Consider the following 18,047-nt stretch of genomic DNA (forward strand, 5'->3'; position numbering starts at 1 on the left):
CTCTTTCTATGCCCGTGTAAAGTATGTGAATCGCAAGGCCTGTGCTGCATGCGACAGCGTCCGGGGAGGTGGACAGGGCCCCCGGCCACGCTCCCTCTCCTGTAGCCACTGGCATAGCCCTCCTGAGCACCCGCTGACATTTCCGTTGTACATGTTCCTGTTTATGCATTCACAAGGTGACTGGGATGTAGAGAGGCGTTAGTGGGCAGGTGGCCACAGCAGGACTGAGGACAGGCCCCCATTATCCTAGGGGTGTGCTCACCTGCAGCCCCTCCTCCTCGGGCACAGACAACTGTCGTTCTCCACCGACCAGTCAGGGACAGCAGCCTCCCTATCACTCAGCTGAGAAGGCCAGCCCTCCCTGGCTGTGAGCAGCCTCCGCTGTGTCCAGAGACATGGGCCTCCCACTCCTGTTCCTTGCTAGCCCTGGGGTGGCGTCTGCCTAGGAGCTGGCTGGCAGGTGTTGGGATCTGCTGCTCCATGGATGCATGCCCCAAGAGTGTCACTGAGCTGTGTTTTGTCTGAGCCTCTCTTGGTCAACAGCAAAGCTTGGTGTCTTGGCACTGTTAGTGACAGAGCCCAGCATCCCTTCTGCCCCCGTTCCAGCTGACATCTTGCACGGTGACCCCTTTTAGTCAGGAGAGTGCAGATCTGTGCTCATCGGAGACTGCCCCACGGCCCTGTCAGAGCCGCCACTCCTATCCCCAGGCCAGGTCCCTGGACCAGCCTCCTGTTTGCAGGCCCAGAGGAGCCAAGTCATTAAAATGGAAGTGGATTCTGGATGGCGGGGCTGCTGCTGATGTAGAAGCTGGATTTGGGAGCTCTGCTTGCCGACTGGCTGTGAGACGGGGCAGGGGCTCTGCTTCCTCAGCCCTAGAGGCGAGCCAGGCAAGGTTGGCGACTGTCATGTGGCTTGGTTTGGTCATGCCCGTCGATGTTTTGGGTATTGAATATGGTAAGTGGAGGAAGTGTTGGAACTCTGTGCAGGTGCTGCCTTGAGCCCCCCAAGCTTCCACCTGTCCCTCTCCTATGTGGCAGCTGGGGAGCAGCTGAGATGTGGACTTGTATGCTGCCCACATACGTGAGGGGGAGCTGAAAGGGAGCCCCTGCTCAAAGGGAGCCCCTCTGAGCAGCCTCTGCCAGGCCTGTATGAGGCTTTTCCCACCAGCTCCCAACAGAGGCCTCCCCCAGCCAAGACCACCTCGTCCTCGTGGCGGGGCAGCAGGAGCGGTAGAAAGGGGTCCAATATTTGAGGAGGCCCTTAAGGGAAGCTACTGAATTATAACACGTAAGAAAATCACCATTCTTCCGTATTGCTTGGGGGCTCCTGTTTCTCATCCTAGCTTTTTCCTGGAAAGCCCGCTAGAAGGTTTGGGAACGAGGGGAAAGTTCTCAGAACTGTTGCTGCTCCCCACCCGCCTCCCGCCTCCCCCGCAGGTTATGTCAGCAGCTCTGAGACAGCAGTATCACAGGCCAGATGTTGTTCCTGGCTAGATGTTTACATTTGTAAGAAATAACACTGTGAATGTAAAACAGAGCCATTCCCTTGGAATGCATATCGCTGGGCTCAACATAGAGTTTGTCTTCCTCTTGTTTACGATGTGATCTAAACCAGTCCTTAGCAAGGGGCTCAGAACACCCCGCTCTGGCAGTAGGTGTCCCCCACCCCCAAAGACCTGCCTGTGTGCTCCGGAGATGAATATGAGCTCATTAGTAAAAATGACTTCACCCACGCATATACATAAAGTATCCGTGCATGTGCATATAGACACATCTATAATTTTATACACACACATCTCAAGACAGAGATGCATGGCCTCTAAGAGTGCCCATGTCGGTTCTTCCTGGAAGTTGACTTTCCTTAGACCTGCCAGGTCAAGTTAGCCGCGTGACGGACATGCAGGCGTGGGACATGGTCAGGGCAGGGCTCATTCATTGCACACTAGGATCCCACTGGAGAAGATGGTCTCCATATCAACTCTCTGCAGAAAGGAGGAAGACTTCATCATGTTCCTAAAAATCTATGGCAAGCACCCATCGTATTATCCAAATTTTGTTGAAAATGTGATTAATTTGGTTGTCAAGTTTTGGGGGTGGGCTGTGGGGAGATTGCTTTTGTTTTCCTGCTGGTAACATCAGGAAAGATTTTAATGAAACCAGGGTAGAATTGTTTGGCAATGCACTGAAGCGTGTTTCTTTCCCAAAATGTGCCTCCCTTCCGCTGCGGGCCCAGCTGAGTCTATGTAGGTGATGTTTCCAGCTGCCAAGTGCTCTTTGTTACTGTCCACCCTCATTTCTGCCAGCGCCTGTGTCCTTTCGGGGGAAAATGTGAAGCTGAACCCCCTCCAGACACCCAGAATGTAGCATCTGAGAAGGCCCTGTGCCCTAGAGGACACCCCTCGCCCCCATCTTCATGGAGGGGGTCATTTCAGAGCCCTTGGAGCCAATGAACAGCTCCTCGTCTTGGAGCTGAGATGAGCCCCACGTGGAGCTCGGGACGGATAGTAAACAGCAATAATTCGGTTTGTGGCCGCCTGGCAGGTGGAACTTCCTCCCATTGCAGGGTGGAGTGAGGTTAGTTCTGTGTGTCTGGTGGGTGGAGTCAGGCTTCTCTTGCTACCTGTGAGCATCCTTCCCAGCAGACATCCTCATCGGGCTTTGTCCCTCCCCCTCTTCCTCCCTCTGCGGGGAGGACCCGGGACCACAGCTGCTGGCCAGGGTAGACTTGGAGCTGTCCTCCAGAGGGGCCACGTGTGGGAGTGAGAAGAAGGAAGATCTTGAGAGCTGCTGAGGGACCTTGGAGAGCTCAGGATGGCTCAGACGAGAAGAGGACACTCGCTTGCCGGGCCTGGGCCTCCTGGGAAGGAGGGAGCCGCTCAGAATGCTGCATGACAACTGAAGGCAACCTGGAAGGTTCAGGGGCCGCTCTTCCCCCATGTGCCTGTCATGCTCTGGTGCAGTCAAAGGAACGCCTTCCCCTCAGTTGTTTCTAAGAGCGGAGTCTCCCCCTGCAATCTGGGTGGTAACTGCCAGCCTTGGAGGATCACGGCCAACGTGGACCTGCCTACGGAGGGTGGGCTCTGACCCAAGTGGGGCCTCCTTGTCCAGGTCTCACTGCTTTGCGCCGTGGTCAGAGGGACTGTCAGCTGAGCTTGAGCTCCCCTGGAGCCAGCAGGGCTGTGATGGGCGAGTCCCGGAGCCCCACCCAGACCTGACTGCTTCTGAGAGCAAAGGGAAGGACTGACGAGAGATGTATATTTAATTTTTTTTAACTGCTGCAAACATTGTACATCCAAATTAAAGGAAAAAATGGAAACCATCAGTTGTTGCTGTGTGAGGCTTGCTTTGCTTCATGAGAACCTAGACCTTGCTGAGCTGGAGTCTTAGGAAGCAGTCTCCTAAGTGCTTCTCCAGCAGGGGCAGAAACTGTCCCACCAGCTAACATCTGGCATTATGGAGGGTCCCCCAGGCAGCTGCCAGCAGGGACAGGCCCCGTGTTTTCTGTAGCCAGGGATGAGGAAGTGGCCCCAGGGCATGGGCCTGGCTGGGTGCTTCTGCAAGGGCCTTCCCAAACCACAGTACAGGTGGTCTTCCTGCCCTGCAGATGGGAGCTGTGGGAGCTGCTGGAGCTGCTGGAGCCTTCATGGTCAAGTGACATCATAAGCTTATATGACATACACAAGCCTCAGGACTTGGCCCATGGCACTGAAGCAGGTCATCAGGCCCAGCACAGAGACTAGAGCTGTGTTCTCACAGGGCCCACCACCCTCCCACCTCCTTGGCCATTGACACCTGTGTCCCTGGCCCAGCTGCTCCCAAGTAACCCCCAAAGCAGTTGGCGCATCCCACCTCTGGTGTGGCCCGGGCTGCTGTGTGTCCGCAGGGCCTGCCCCGTCTATTCTAGCTTGTTTGTCCTGTCTGAACCAGCGCCTACTCCAAGAAGCCTCTGCTCAGCCCAGCGGGGATGCTTCTAAGCTCCGGACGAGCCTCTCGGAAGCCTTGGTGATCGGTGGTGTAGTCATCTTGGGATGCAGATGTCTTACCAACCTGCAAGAACAAAAACCCTGTGGCTTCTTCTGGTGCAGGGTATTTAGTCAGTGTTTGCTGAGGTCCCGTCTGGTTCTGGCTAATTGGCAGGGGTCGTCCACCCATTCTTTCCTTGCTCTGCTGTCTGTGCCAGGAGAGACGGGGGCCAGTCAGCCAAGGGGCCAGCTCCTGCTGCCTGCTCCTCTTAGGCACGTGCGGGGGCCCCCTTTCTCTGAGCAGGGATAGGGATCAGTTTGCCGGAGGGATGTGGTGGACAGGCCTAAAGCATTTGGGGCGGGGCATGCCACTTGAGCTCCCTAAATCTGTCTCCTCATAGGTGACACCGCTCCAGGGCCCCCCAGTGGCCTCTCCCTTCAGAGCTACCTAAGTTCTGGTCACTTCAGAGAAATGGAGCACCCCCTTCTCCCTGGTCCAGGTGTGGACAGCCTGGCACACTGAGCACACCTGGCATGGCTGGTAATTTCAGAAAGAAGAGGGGCCGGGGTCCAGTGGGAAGCAGCGGCGAACCCCTCGTGAATGGGCTTTGCAGTCCCTCCCCATGCCACGGCAGAGCTGCCCTCAGCACAGCCTTCCTCTTCCTCATCGGAGAGCACACCCTGTCCCCTTGCCGAGCTGTGCTCTGTGCCTTCGGTGGTATTTGATTTTGGCTGCTACTGGCTTTGTTAGGATCTGGAAGTCGCTTCCCCTGTGTGGTGCGTGGAGCACTGTAAGTCAGATGAGGGAAGTAGCCAGGGTGAGGTGAGTACCGGGTGGAGCCGCCACACAAGGGACCGGGTAGGGGGGCCTTGCCTCCACGTGATGTGACACAGCCAACAGAGGACAGAGGAAGCCCCGTTCCTGGGGGTGTGGGGTGCACCCCCCAGGGAAGCCTGCAGTGGGGCCCGAGGAAAGGCATCCTCCGCGAGCCCACGAGTCTGGTCCATGAGCACCGTGACAATGTCCGTGGGTAGAGGTGGACCCGGCCTTGTGTCATCACCAGGACCTCTTTTGGGAAACCATGTGGGCATCCCTTGCGGGTCCCCCAGGCTCTGCAGCCCCAGCAGCCTGGCTGCCTGTTGGGCAAGTGGCTTGAGCCACCCGGAGGACCCAGTCCTGTTGCAGCCACATCCTCTGGGGGGCCCCGCCAGTGTGGCTGGCTTTCTCCACCCTACACCAGGCCTCCAAGTGTCCTGGTCGGGGGTGTCTGGGCCCTGGATGGGCCCCGTGGACCTGTGAGGTCAGGGTCGGGGCATCACTGGAGGCAGAGGGCTGAAGTTGTGGGTCTGGGTTCCCCTTGTGTGCACAGGCCCCTGCCCTCCGTGCTTGGTCAGGCAGCTACCCCCAAAACTGCTAGGACAGGCTGGTTCTGAGGTGGATCCTGGCCCCTGTACCCTCTGGACAGCCTACCCGCCCAACCTTCTACCCTGCCCCAGCGGCAGCAGTGTTGGCCACATCCTTCCCCTCCTGGCCCCAATTGCTCTGGGGAAGTCCAGGCTCCGGAGCCTGCCCAGGGGCCCCTGTGATCTGGGCCCAGGACTCCACGTGGTTCTCTGCCTTCACCCAAGCCCTGAACCCCTCAGCTGCCAAATCCCCACCCATCTGCACAGGCTGTGCTCACCACTGCTGCTCCTGGAAGGTGCCCATCGGTAGGATGCCCACCTCCTCTCTGGGCTTCTGTGTTTGGGAGCCCTGCTGCCCCCACCCTTGGTCAGTCCCCATGTCCTGCTGGCCTGTCAGGCAGGGCAGAAAATCCACCCAGAAATGCTGAGCGGGATGAGAGTCTAGTTGGGCCAAGCCTCATTATTTAGAAGGGATGGAGGCCTAGGGAGCATGCGTCTAGCCTGAGCCCAGCAGGGCGCCGCCCATGTCCCAGGTCTGCACCAGGGACAGCTCGTGCCGAGGCCTGACCTGCCCCTTCTCCCTCAGGTGCTGCTGGTTGACCAGCCTCTGGCCCTAGGAGACCCCGTAGCGACTGAGGGTCCCAGCAGGCCATGCAGCTTTGCCAAGGTAGGAGCCCCTCCCCAGCAGGGGACAGATGTGGGGACCCTCCCAGGCAGGAGCAGCTGGGTGCCTGGCGCTGCCATCTGCTGCCTGCCCGGTTCTTGTCCTCACATTGGAGGTCAGTGTGAGGGCTCTGCCTCAGGAAAGGCCACGGAGCTTGCCCTGTCCAGGGCCTCCCATGTGCACTGAGCCTGGGAAGAGAGGGTTGGAGTTGAGCCTTTTACCCTGGGAATGCTGCCTGGAGGATGGTGTGGGTGTGGGGTGGCACCCTGCCAGGCAGGGCCCTGCCTCCCTGCGCCCACTGGAACTCGGGCAGGCAGGGGTGTAGGTGCCTCCTCTAGAGCCGTCAGGTGGGGGCCCCCGGCAGTAGTGGTGGTGTCCACTGGCCAGCAGCTGCCCCTTCAGCCAGGACAGTAGGCCTGACGCCGTCCCCAGCAGCTCCAAGGTGGATTTGCGGAAGGGGGTAGAGGGCATGTAGGGGCCCCATGACCTCCCCAGGGTTCTGGGAGGGCTGTGCCCCCTTAGCCAGCACCATGCTGGGTGATATAGTGAGATCCTGTTACCCCTGTTGTAGAGGTGAGGAAACAGGTTAGTGGGGAGGACATGACTAAGGTCCATGCTGAGTTGCTAGAGCTGCACCCAGAACCACTGCTGGGACCCCATGCCTTTCTGCTTACCCCTTGTGCCGGGAGATGCCAAGAGATGCTGGGAGCCAGCCCCACCTCTGCCCTTGGAGTCATGGCTACGGAAAGGGCATTCGGACCGGTCCCTGACCTCACCGGGGAGGGCCGAACCCTGTTCCTGAGGAGCCAGGGCTTCCTAGAGGAGGTGGGCCTTCTAGTCACTCCTTCATCTGCAGGCACTCCACAGAGCTCTCTGTGCCAGCCCCCAGCACGGAGGGCTGACCTTAGTAGAGTGGAGACCTTGTGGGCCCCCTCCCATGCCCCAGTGCCAGGCAGTAGGGATGATGTCTCCTGAGGCCCAGATGGAAGGGGCTGGACTAGTCTCATGGGGCTGATGGTAGGGCCAGGCCTTGACCAGGGACCCAGTGTAGGGTGTGCAGAGACCCCTCTGAGTTCCTCACACATTCCTGGGGCCCTCCCCATACACTTCCTATCCTGACTGCGGGCAAGAAGGAGCCCCAGGTCGCCTTCCCTATGCTGGGCACCTACAGTGGGGCTGGGCACCCCCGCCATGCCCCTGCCCTGTCATTCCCCTGAGAGCCTCGGTCCCACCTCCAAGGTGCCTCAGAGGACAGCAGGGGCAGCGGGCAGAGACCGAGATGCCTCCTCATTCCAGGCTCAGCTGCCCTTCCTGGGGCAGCCCACACCTGAGAGTCTCCTGCAGTTGATCAGGCCTGAGGAGGGCAGGGGGGTGCCCGCTGTCCCTCTGCTGACCACAGTGGCATTTAGCCTGGGCACCGCGCCCGGCACGGCCCATGCTGCACAGGTGCCATGGGCTCCACAGAGCCCTGCCTGACATGCATGTGTTATGTTTCGGGTGCCGATGCCCTTGGGCGGCACTTCTCCGGGCAGAACCCCCAGGCCACACGCTCCGGTTCTGCTGTATCTGGGGCTCTCAGCAGGCTGCGGTCCCCCGGCCAGCCTGGGGGCATCTCAGTCCCTCAGCCCCACAGGGGCCTGCCCCACAGCCTGGGCCTCGAGCCCCGTCTCCGCACGCTGTGCCGAATCTGGCTGCCCATCAGCTCCCTGCGTACCCAGACTGTGCCCTGCCATGCCCGTGGCTCTTCCCAGGAGTGCCCCGTGGCCTCCCCCTGGCTTGCTGGGCTGATTCCCTCCTGTGTCTCAAACAGAGCTCACCTTTGCCATCACTGCTGTCCTCACCGGCCGGTGCCAGAGGCCCGTGTCTGTGTACCCTGTGTCTGCACCTCTGGGCAGGGCCTGGCTCTGACCAACCCGGGCTTCCAGTGTCCACAGACCTAAGGCCCAGGGCGCCTGGGGGCTGGAGCAAGAGAAGCAAAAGGAGCCAAGGGTGGGGGTTTGGGGTTCTTGTGAGGGCCCAGCCCGAGGACCCCAGGACCAGGACACCCAGGAGCCCCGGGGCCCAGCCCCAGTTCAGCCTGGCAGGGGCCTTCTGAGGGAGCTTAAGGGTCCCACAGCCCAGGACCCCCACCAGGGCCAGTGGCCAGCGTTGGGGGACTCAGCCTCCTCGTCTCCCGTCCTCTCTGTTTCTCCCACCTTTTGCCCCCTTTCTCCTTGCCTGTTCCCACCCGAGGCCCCCTCTTGGCCTGCGTGAGCCGGGGCGGCACTGAACTGGGGGCCGATCCGCCTGGGCGGCGGTGAGAGGCAGGGCCGGGAGCCGGGCCGCTGGGTTTGGGCCTGGCCCGCTCGCTGCAATATTGATGGCCCGTCAGTGCGGCCCTGATTCCCGTGCTTTCAGTTAAAAGGTTTCTGTTGTTGTAGCTTATGCAGTTGCTCTGTTGCTATGGAAACGTGACATCAAAATGACGTTTCCCGTTTAAAAGCTTTTAACTAAATTCCTGCCTGTCAGATGTAGGCCCCATTTTGAGCGTGGAGCTGCCTTCGAGCGAGCGTGAGCGGCGCCTCCCGCCCATGGTGCGTGGGGCCGGGCCGGGGGCCTCGCTGAGCGCGCTCTCTCACCCCACAGGCGCCTCCGGCATGGCGGCGGCCGACGGGCCCGGCTACCTCGTGTCTCCCCAGGCGGAGAAGCACCGGCGGGCCCGCAACTGGACGGACGCCGAGATGCGCGGCCTCATGCTGGTCTGGGAGGAGTTCTTCGACGAGCTCAAGCAGACCAAGCGCAACGCCAAGGTGTACGAGAAGATGGCCAGCAAGCTCTTCGAGATGACCGGCGAGCGCAGGCTGGGCGAGGAGATCAAGATCAAGATCACCAACATGACCTTCCAGTACAGGTGGGCGAGCGCGCAGTGTGGGCCCCACCAGGACGGGCGGGCCCGGGCGTGGCGGGCCGCTCCTGACTTTCTTGGAGCTCTGAGTCGGGACGATGTGTGGGGTCCTGGCCTGCCTGTCGGTCTCCTCTGGCCGGGTATGGGCAGAACCCCACGGGGTGAGACGGGGCCCACGGAAACCGTGTGTGCAGCCTTCCATTGGGGAAGTGGGGAAACTGAGGCCCAGCAAGGGCAGGAAACCAGTCTAAGAGCTGAGGGGAGCAGGGGTGGGGCTGGTGCTGGGCAGAGGCCAGGATGGCTCCCAGGACGTATGGGCGGTCTGGGCACTGTCCCTCGGAGGCAGCAACACTCATGGTGGTGCCCACTGACCTCACACCCTCCTTCCCCATAGGGAGGCGGCGGCTGCCAGTGCCCTCCCCACCACCAAGCTCCCAAGCTCAGCAGGGGTTTCAGGGGCCTACTGTGTCATTGGGGAAATTGAGACTGCAAGTGAGAAGGAGGCTCAGTGCTCTGCGACTTGGAGCATCCACTGAGCCTCTGCCATGAGCCCGTGAGCCCCACTGGGGCTGGCCCTAGGGTCACGGTGGGGTATTTCCAGAAATCACCAGGTGAGGTGCAGGACCGGCCAGCGCATGGGTGGGGCTTACTGTGTGAAGAAGAAAGAGGTGGAGGCCTGCCCTGGCCCGGGACTCTCAGTGTGGGGGCTCCCGGCCTGGCCCCACCTCTGCTCCTGCCACATGGCAGGTGGGCCCTTCCTGCCCTGGCGACCTGCAGGGAAGGCCGGAGGGGACCACCCGGCCAGGGAGGCGCTGGCGTCTAGGAGGGGACAGGTGTGGTACCACACACCCAGCATCTTAAAGTGCGTGGGTCCCCAGCCCATTAGGACAGGGTCCCGGGTGGGCAGGGGTCATGGTGGGGTAAAGGTCTCAGGCACAGGCAAGGTCACAGGTGCGGTGAGGGTCTTGCAGGGTGTGAAGGTCATAGGTGTGCGGTGAAGGTCACAGGTGTGGGGTGATGGTTTTGGGTGTGGGGAGGGTCTTGCACGGAGCGAGGGTGGCAGCAAGAGCTGGAAGCTGCAGGGGTAGAATGGCAGCAGAGAGCACCCGGCCCTGTGGGTGGCCTGGACAGGGCTGGGCCTGGGGCTGCCGGAGAGCCTGTCAGCTTCCAGGATGGGAGTGGCCTCACTCAGCTGCTCCACCTCCGGGTCAGGCAGGTGAGCCTGGGGCAGAGAGGCTGGGAGCACCTGAGCCACTTGTGGGAGAGGCCACCCCCACTGCCCCCCGCAGGCGAGGAGCCGGCCTCCAGCACAGCAGAAGGGGAGCCCCAGTCCCCGGCCCTGGTGGGAGCCGGGAAGAGGCCCAGCAAGGCCCCGGACAGACCGCCAGCCTGTGGGGTCTCCGCTTTCAGTTGCATTGATTTGATTTTTTCTGAGCCTTGAAGGAGGGGTCCGGGGCCTGGCCCTGCCCAAAGGCCCCTAGGCAGGCCCCAAAGCCGGGACCTAGGGTGCTGAGCATGACGGATGTTGGGTTTGAGCTGCTGGCTTGCGACGTGAGGGCTGAGGTGTGAGCCTGGGTATCTTCAGAGGCTCGGTGGACACAGGCAGCTGCCTGCGGCCCCACTGTTCCCGTGGCCTCCTAGTCCTGCTCAGGCACCTGGTGAGGAAGGGGCGCAGAGGGTGGTGGGAGGTGGCCACGACTGTTCCAGCAGGCTCCCCTCTGACTCAGGAATTCACGAGCACCGCCTCCCTGGCTGGCTCTGGTTGGTGTCTGGCCAGGTTATTCATTATTTATGCTGAAAGCCTCTTCAGAGTCCCAGGGGAGGGTTTCTGTCTCCATTCCTGGAGGCTGGGAGATGAGGGTGCAGCAGAGTGGGGGCCTCCACTCCAGACCCTGCGGTCTGGGCTGGCCAAGGGCTGCGCCGGTGCACCGCACGTCACGGCTGATGAAGCACTTCCACACCGCAGCCCCTCAGAGCTGCCACAGTCAGCCTTAGTTCACGGAGGGGGAAGCTGAGGCCCAGAGCATGAGAGGGACTTGCCCAGGGCCACATAGTCCTTAGCAGAGGAAGCTGCGGCTGGGTGACTCGATCTTTGTCCTTTTTCTTTATACCCGCAGTCTCCCCATAGCAGAGGCTTTTCTTTTTTTTTTTCTTTTTTCTTTTTTTTACAAGAGCTCTTTATATATTAAGGCTGTTGGGCTGAAGGAGCCTGAGAGGGTGGCTGGTTCTGTGGAGCGTGGTTTGTTGAAGTACAGTTTGGGGGCCTCCTACGCTGAGAATAGGCCTTTTCTCGTTTCTCCAAAGAGCGGGCTGGCTCAAGTAGGGCAGAGAGAGAAGCCTGGGGCAGAGGTTAGGGATGGGCACCCAGCACCTGCCCTCACACGCTCTGTGCTGGTGTCTTCACAGCCACGTGCCACCCTGGGCAGCAGCCCCTGCTCACCATCTGGCTGTGCCTGTTTGCTGGGGGCACCTCATTCAGAATCCAGCTTATTGTTTCCAACGGCCAATGGCCACACCCTGGCAGGTAGCAAGAGTAGGAGAGAGGAGACACCCACTCCGAGCACAGGGTGGGTTTGGAGCCCGGCCTTGGGGCACTCTGTTGCTCAAAGGCAGAGTGGGGAGTGGGCACTGGGCCTTAGGAGGTACTGGGTCCAGTGAGGCAGAGATGCCCCTGCCCCACCCCCACCTTGTGGCTTCTTCCCTGGCCTGGCCAGAGCTGTCTGGCCGCCATGGAGCCCTGTGTCTCCTGCCTTGACCTCCCAGAGGGCAGCCGAGGCCCAGGGGAGGCCTGGGGACTTAGCCTCTCAGGGCAGGACCTGTCTGCAGGAGTAGGTGGGTGCAGGGGGTCCCAGTGGTAATGAGGCATCAGGCAGTGTGGGAAGGGGCCCATCTGGCCCACCCCAGGGCCTCTGGGCAGGTTGCAGGTTGTAGCGCTGGATCTAGGCTCCTGCCCAGACTGTAGGTTCAACTAAGAATGGCATGGGAGCCCAGCCTGCTGTTTGCTTTATTAAATCTGCCCTGTAGCTGGGGGAGGGGCTTACTTTGATCATCCCTATGTCATTCATATAAAAATAGAGGCTCAGAGAGGTGAATGAACCTGCCCAAAGTCACACAGCAAAGTGTGGAGATGAAATACTGACTCAGGGCTGTGGACACTGAAGCCTGTGCTCTAATGCCAGTGGCTGTCGCTCCCTGAGGCATTCTCTCCTGAACAACACAGTTATTATATTACAAAATATTATCACTATGTTTATGTATCTTATAATACCTTATTATTACAATAATACCTTATTACTCTACCTTTCAAAATGACTTATTTAAAAAGCAGTATTTGCTCATTGCAGAGAGTCTAGAAACTATAGAAAAGCAAGGGAAAAGCAATAGGACCAGCCCCAAGGTCCCAGCATGCACAGATAACCTTAGTAATACTGGGACGTGTGCTTCCTTTTTAACATCTGAGCCCGTGTAGGTCCTGAAGCCCAGCTTCTTTCTAAGTCCAATGCCATCTTGACCCTGGAGCCTGGCCGATTTTGCTGGGGAGGCCCTTGCCAGCCGAGAGCGGCTTCTGCCTGTGCCGGCGTGGCGCGCCCCTCTGCTGAGGCCGGGCAGGACAGGGGCTGGGCCAGCTCTGTTTCTCACCCTTGGCTCTTGTGTCTCTCGTTTCAGGAAATTAAAATGCATGACAGATAGCGAGTCCGCCCCGCCCGACTGGCCCTATTACCTAGCCATTGATGGGATTCTGGCCAAGGTCCCCGAGTCCTGTGATGGCAAACTGCCGGACAGCCAGCCGCCGGGGCCCTCCACGTCCCAGACCGAGGCGTCCCTGTCGCCGCCCGCTAAGTCCACCCCTCTGTACTTCCCGTATAACCAGTGCTCCTACGAAGGCCGCTTCGAGGATGATCGCTCCGACAGCTCCTCCAGCTTACTGTCCCTTAAGTTCAGGTAGTGTGTCTGCTTGTCCTTCCCCTGCCCTGGGGTGTCTCAGCCCCCACCATTTAGAGAAAGGGACTGGGAGTGGCGAGGCCGGCGGCGGCGGCCACAGTGGTTGCAGAGGCCGTGGCTGCGGGCAGCGCCTCCAGGGACAGGCGGCCTCAGACCAGGGAGGGCTTTAGTGTCCACAGGCAGACCGAGTTTGTCTCCCAGCTCCATCACTTTTGAGCTGCACGGAAAGTTCCTTGACTTCTCTGGCCTCAGTCTCCCTCCTATAAAATGGGGATAAATCAGTACCTTTCTCAGAGGGTGGCTGGGAGCATCACAGGAGAGAAGACGCAGCACGGGGCCCGGCACACGGAGGGAGACCAAGCCCCAGACCCCAGAATGCGCCCCCTGGCCTCCCTTAGCCCACACGGACCCCACCCTCACAGGCTAGCTGCCCTCTCAGCGCTGGGGAGGGTGTCGGGCTGCACCTCATCACGTGTTGCCGTGGGCATGACCCGTCCCCTCTGCCATCCATCCCACACCTCAGACCAGGCCTGTGCTGGCCGCGTGACTGTGCCTGCAACATGCTCACAGGGCAGTCGGGAGCCAGGCAGCATGCAGGACAGACACCTGCGGGGTGGGCCTGGGGAGCCCAGAGAAGGTGCTTTTGAGGAGGGGACATTTGGGGTGGGCTTTCAAGGTAAAATAGAAGTTGGCCATTTGGAGGCAAGAACAGGAAGACTGTGGATTTGAGTCACAGCTTCTCCCCTGCCCTGGTCTTCAAGTCTTTCTGACAAGTCTTTCTGACAGGAGGTGGGGTGAGGAAGGCGTCTCCGAGGAGGGTCCCTCTCATGCCGGGGGCCGCTGCTTGACTCAGGATTTCTCATTGAAGACCTGAGACAAAAACGCTTTTGCTGGCAGCTAGAAGGAACCAGCAGGAGGCCTGAGATTTATGGCTGTTGTTCCCGTGGACTGAGCCCAGTTCTCAGACTCAGCTGCCTGGGGCCTTGCACAGGGCTGGGGCGTGGGGGCTGCCCTCCCTGATCAGGCCCAAAGCGCGGATCTCATGTCCCTGAGGTTGGCTGTACCCTCTCAGCTCAGAGCAGAGTGTGGGCCAGGGATGAGCAGGCACTGGAGCAGGGCCTTGGGGTCTGTGGGTTTTGGCAGCTCCCTGCCCTTCAGTGAGGTCTGCTGAGACCACGGGTGGCCCCTACCCCAGCAGCAGAGCTCTCAGGAGGCGCCCACAGGGCTGGACTGCCTTTACTCGCCACCTCTACCAGAGCTCCGAGGTCCTGGGGAGAGAGCCCAGGCCTCTTGTGGGCCCCACACCCTCTAGGTGCCTGTCCTTCTGCCTCTCTACCAAGGAGTGCTGGCTCCATTTCTAGGCCGCCGGGAGATAATGGGGCTCACATCTCAGGCCCTTCCTTCTGGGACCTCAGTTTCCCCATCTGCCTAAGGCCGGGTGGGGCTGGTGGTCTTGGCTTCCCTACAGGGGTCCTGAGTACTCTGCACTACCCAGCACCCCCCACCCCTGCCTTCATCTCTCCCTGGGGGTGGTCTCTCCACCCCTGGCCCCCAACTGGGGCTGAGCCCCCACCTGCCCAGTTTGGTGGGTGAGGGGTGCTCCCTGGCAGGATGTGCCCCTCTGCAGCCCAGAACATCCCACCCTTTCCAGACGGAAGGGGTGTGGATTGTCCTGGGACCCTGGTCATTGGGGTCATCCGCTAGTCGCAAAGGACGGCAATGCCTGTGGCCTCTCTTTCTTTCCTTTTCTTTTTTTTTTTTTTTTTTTTGAGACGGAGTCTCGCTCTTGTGCAGAGAGCAGTGGCGCGATCTCGGCTCACTGCAACCTCCGCCTCATGGGTTCAAGCGATTCTCCTGCCTCAGCCTCCCGAGTAGCTGGGATTACAGGCGCCCGCCACAACGCCTGGCTAATTTTTGTATTTTTAGTAGAGTTGGGGTTTCACCATGTTGGCCAGGCTGGTCTTGAACTCCTGACCTCAGGTGATCCACCTGCCTCAGCCTCCCAAAGTGCTGGGATTACAGGCATAAGCCTCCACGCCCGGCCACCCCTGTTACTTTCTGTCAAAGGGGGTGGGTTCTGGCCCCTCCTTTGCACATGGAATATGAGACCCTGAGTAAGTGACCTGACTCCCTGGGGCCTCAGTTTCCCCATTTGCCCAGTAGGATCGTCGGGAGGGTCCGATGAGGCCCCCGGTGTTCCCAGGCTCTGTGGCCAGCACGTCCACAGCCGGCACTGTCCTTCCAGGTCTGAGGAGCGGCCGGTGAAGAAGCGCAAGGTGCAGAGCTGCCACCTGCAGAAGAAGCAGCTGCGGCTGCTGGAGGCCATGGTGGAGGAGCAGCGCCGGCTGAGCCGCGCGGTGGAGGAGACCTGCCGCGAGGTGCGCCGCGTGCTGGACCAGCAGCACATCCTGCAGGTGCAGAGCCTGCAGCTGCAGGAGCGCATGATGAGTCTGCTGGAGAGGATCATCACCAAGTCCAGCGTCTAGGCCAGCAGGCAGCGGCGGTGGCGGCGGGGCTGGGCTGCTGGTGGTGCTGCTCGGGCCACCCAGGGCAGGCCACTCAGGCCAGGCGGGCAAGGGGGCCGCCCCGCGAGCGGAGACCGCCTTCCACCTGGCCTCTGGCAGGATGTCCCTTCTGAGGGGTGTTTTGAGGAACCCCCAGGCCCTGGGGACCGTGAGGCTCCAGTCTCCAGCATGAATGCCCTTCCTCGGACACAGGCCCGGGCCTCCGGGGTTCACTCTGAGTAAGAACGTCCTATAGCCACTCTCCAGTGTCGTTACTATCAATGATACTTGACGTGGCTTTGATATTAAACGTATACTTTTTCATTCTTGCCTGGAACGCACAGTTTGCTGTTGCTGGCTTGGTGAGGATGCCCTGATTGATGGATCCTGAAAATGAAAGCAGATGGAAACGGGTCGGGGCAGGCTGGAGCTGGGGGAGCTCTCTCCTAAAGGGAACCCTGTGTCCTCCCTCACCAGGACCTCTGCGTCTCTCCTTAAATAGCCTCTGACGCCTGATGAAAACCCCAGGGACCTTCCAGGAGGCTTTTATTCAGCTCTGTTTGGAGCATCAGGTGTTTCCACTGCCTCCTTAGCAATGACACTAATAAAAGTCGTAACACCTGCTCACATGCACAGCCCTGTTGAGTGTTCTGGGCTCTGGAGATGTCATGGTGGATGACACAAAGGCCCTGGCCTCTTGGAGCTTATGCTCCCATGCGGGGAAGACACATGGGTCAGTAGAGAAATGGTTGCAGGTTGTGATAAGTGCTGGAAGGGAGGGGTTGGCCTGAGGACACAGAGGCAGACATACATGGAGCTGGGAACAGTGGCCACACAGGGAACGGCCAGTGCGAAGGCCCAGAGGCAGAGGACACTGGAGCAAGCCCAGAAGCAGCTAGGAGGCTGGTGGCCAGCAGCCAGGCCACGGAGGCCTGTGCAGCCCGTGGGGAGGAGTGTTCATGCTTTTCAAGCTTAGTGGGAGTCTTTTGGCCAGTGCAGCTCTGGGTCTGACATCGTTGGGGGACAGGGGGATGGTGGAGCGGCCACAGCTGCAAGCTCACCTCACTGCCGGCCCTTCCACCAGTTTCAAACTCTTTCTAGAAGCTCCAGCTTTCCCAAAGCTGAATTCTCTATGAGCCTCCTTGGCCGGGACTCGGGCGTCTGGTTGCCCTGGCTGCAAAGGAGGCTGGGGCCAGGTGTGTTTGAGTCACCTCCTAGAATTAGGCAAGTCGCTGCCCAAATAGAAGGTTGTTGGCAGGTGGCTCAGCAGGTGAACAGCATGGTTTGACTCAGGGTTCAGAAAAATCTCCCTCTGGCTGCCAAGCGAGCAGGCCATGGAGACAGGTGCGGAGGCAGGCGTGGCGGCAGGCATCCTGCCAGGCAGTGCTGCAGTCATCCTGCGACAAGCAGCAGCAGCTCATCCTACCCTCTAGGGGGTCTTGAGGTCAGCCAGGCAAGAGAGCGGCTTGGGCTCCACTGGGTGTGGGGCCAGCCTGTGGACCATGGTGGTGTGGAGGGTGCCCTCGGCCTGCCTGTGTGAAGGAGAGGCCGGCGTGTTCTGTGGAGCCCAAAGGGGAGCTGGGCAAGCAGGATTCACTTCACTCTGAGGGTCCTGGAGCTCCCACCCTCCTCAGCCATCTCCCCAGAGCCTGTGTGCCGAGGACTCGGCCCATGTTGCTGTGGGATGAGAGGCAGAGTGTCTTGAGGGTATAAGGAGCGGCGGCAGTGGTGGGAGGAGGGAGCAGCAGCCAGCGCTACGGTGCCAGTTTCCAGCTGCCAGATGACGCCGCTGACCCTGTGGTTGGGAAGAGATGCACAGAGCCAGCTCTTGCAAGCCAGTGTGGCTGCCACAGCACCTGCCGAGAAGCAGAAGGAAGGGTGGCCCCAGGAGGACAGAGGATGAGGGCACATCTCCTGATGCGGGCCTGAGTTTTGGGAGCTTTTGCTCTAGCCAGTTTCCAGCTCAGGGACCCACCCACCTTGTAGGCAAGACACCACCCAAGAAATCATTTGCTTAACAAACACACTGGGCTCCCACTGGACACCTGTGCCACCCTAGATGCTGGGAACCCAGCCATGACACAGGCACCTGCCCCCAGCTGCTGACCACTGAGGCTGGCTAGCAGCTCCCATGGAGCCAGTGTGGGGTTCCCCAGCCTCCCAACAGGGAGCCAGTCACAAGCCCTCGAGAGGGAAGGGTGCCCGCGGCCCTGGCAGAAAGGTTAGGCTGGACGCTCCCACAAGACGTAACAGATGGAGGTTCTAAATGATGTAGCGACTTCTTCACCCTGAGACCGCTCTAGAGTCAGCCATGACGCACCGGTACTTCAGTAACTGCCAGGCATCTGGGACGGCACACCGCGAGTCGCTGCTGTGCTTGGGTTAGAAGTGGTTTGGTCTGTTTTCTTCTTGCCCTCTCTAATCAGTCAGTGATTCATGCCCTTCCACCACCTTAGAGAAGGGGCAGGTGCTGCCCGTCCTTCTCCAGGCTGGAGCAGCATCGTCTCGGGTCAGCAGAACTCAGCTGTAGAATCTCTTGGGGTTGGTGCCTTTCATCAGCAGCATGTCCTTTACAACTTTCTGATTTCTTCCTTAGTTGTTTGTCTGTTAAGGAGAAAAAAATGATCTCAGCCATTGCTAAAATATTTGATAAGATTCAGCAAAGCAGCATGTTAACATTGAAAACT

General features: G+C 59.9%; 1 protein-coding gene and 1 long non-coding RNA gene across 2 annotated transcripts; one reads left to right on the plus strand and one right to left on the minus strand.

Annotated features, from left to right (window-relative positions):
• Nucleotides 1-3,235: 3,235 nt before the first annotated feature.
• LOC129532939 (uncharacterized) lies at nucleotides 3,236-8,201 on the minus strand. The gene is made up of 2 exons (XR_008678899.2): nucleotides 7,848-8,201; nucleotides 3,236-4,047 (listed from the first exon to the last, which is right to left on the minus strand). It is a non-coding gene; the product is annotated as an uncharacterized lncRNA (long non-coding RNA).
• A 308-nt stretch (nucleotides 8,202-8,509) lies between these two features.
• On the plus strand, nucleotides 8,510-15,993 carry MSANTD1 (Myb/SANT DNA binding domain containing 1). Its single transcript, XM_004038354.5, has 3 exons — nucleotides 8,510-8,920; nucleotides 12,581-12,856; nucleotides 15,102-15,993. Exons 1-3 carry the CDS (start codon nucleotides 8,601-8,603, stop codon nucleotides 15,340-15,342), a joined length of 837 nt encoding a protein of 278 aa, XP_004038402.1. The 5' UTR covers nucleotides 8,510-8,600; the 3' UTR covers nucleotides 15,343-15,993.
• Nucleotides 15,994-18,047: the final 2,054 nt, after the last annotated feature.

The sequence above is a fragment of the Gorilla gorilla genome, chromosome 3 (genome assembly GCF_029281585.2).
Source record: "Gorilla gorilla gorilla isolate KB3781 chromosome 3, NHGRI_mGorGor1-v2.1_pri, whole genome shotgun sequence".
Classification (NCBI taxonomy): Eukaryota; Metazoa; Chordata; class Mammalia; order Primates; family Hominidae; genus Gorilla; species Gorilla gorilla.

Bases quoted from the DNA above. Each gene is read 5' to 3' on its own strand.
- MSANTD1 (XM_004038354.5), top strand. From the start codon at position 8,601: ATGGTGCGTGGGGCCGGGCCGGGGGCCTCGCTGAGCGCGCTCTCTCAC. The intron at 8,921-12,580 runs GTGGGCGAGCGC...CTCTCGTTTCAG, and splicing joins AACATGACCTTCCAGTACAG to GAAATTAAAATGCATGACAG. The intron at 12,857-15,101 runs GTAGTGTGTCTG...CTGTCCTTCCAG, and splicing joins TTACTGTCCCTTAAGTTCAG to GTCTGAGGAGCGGCCGGTGA.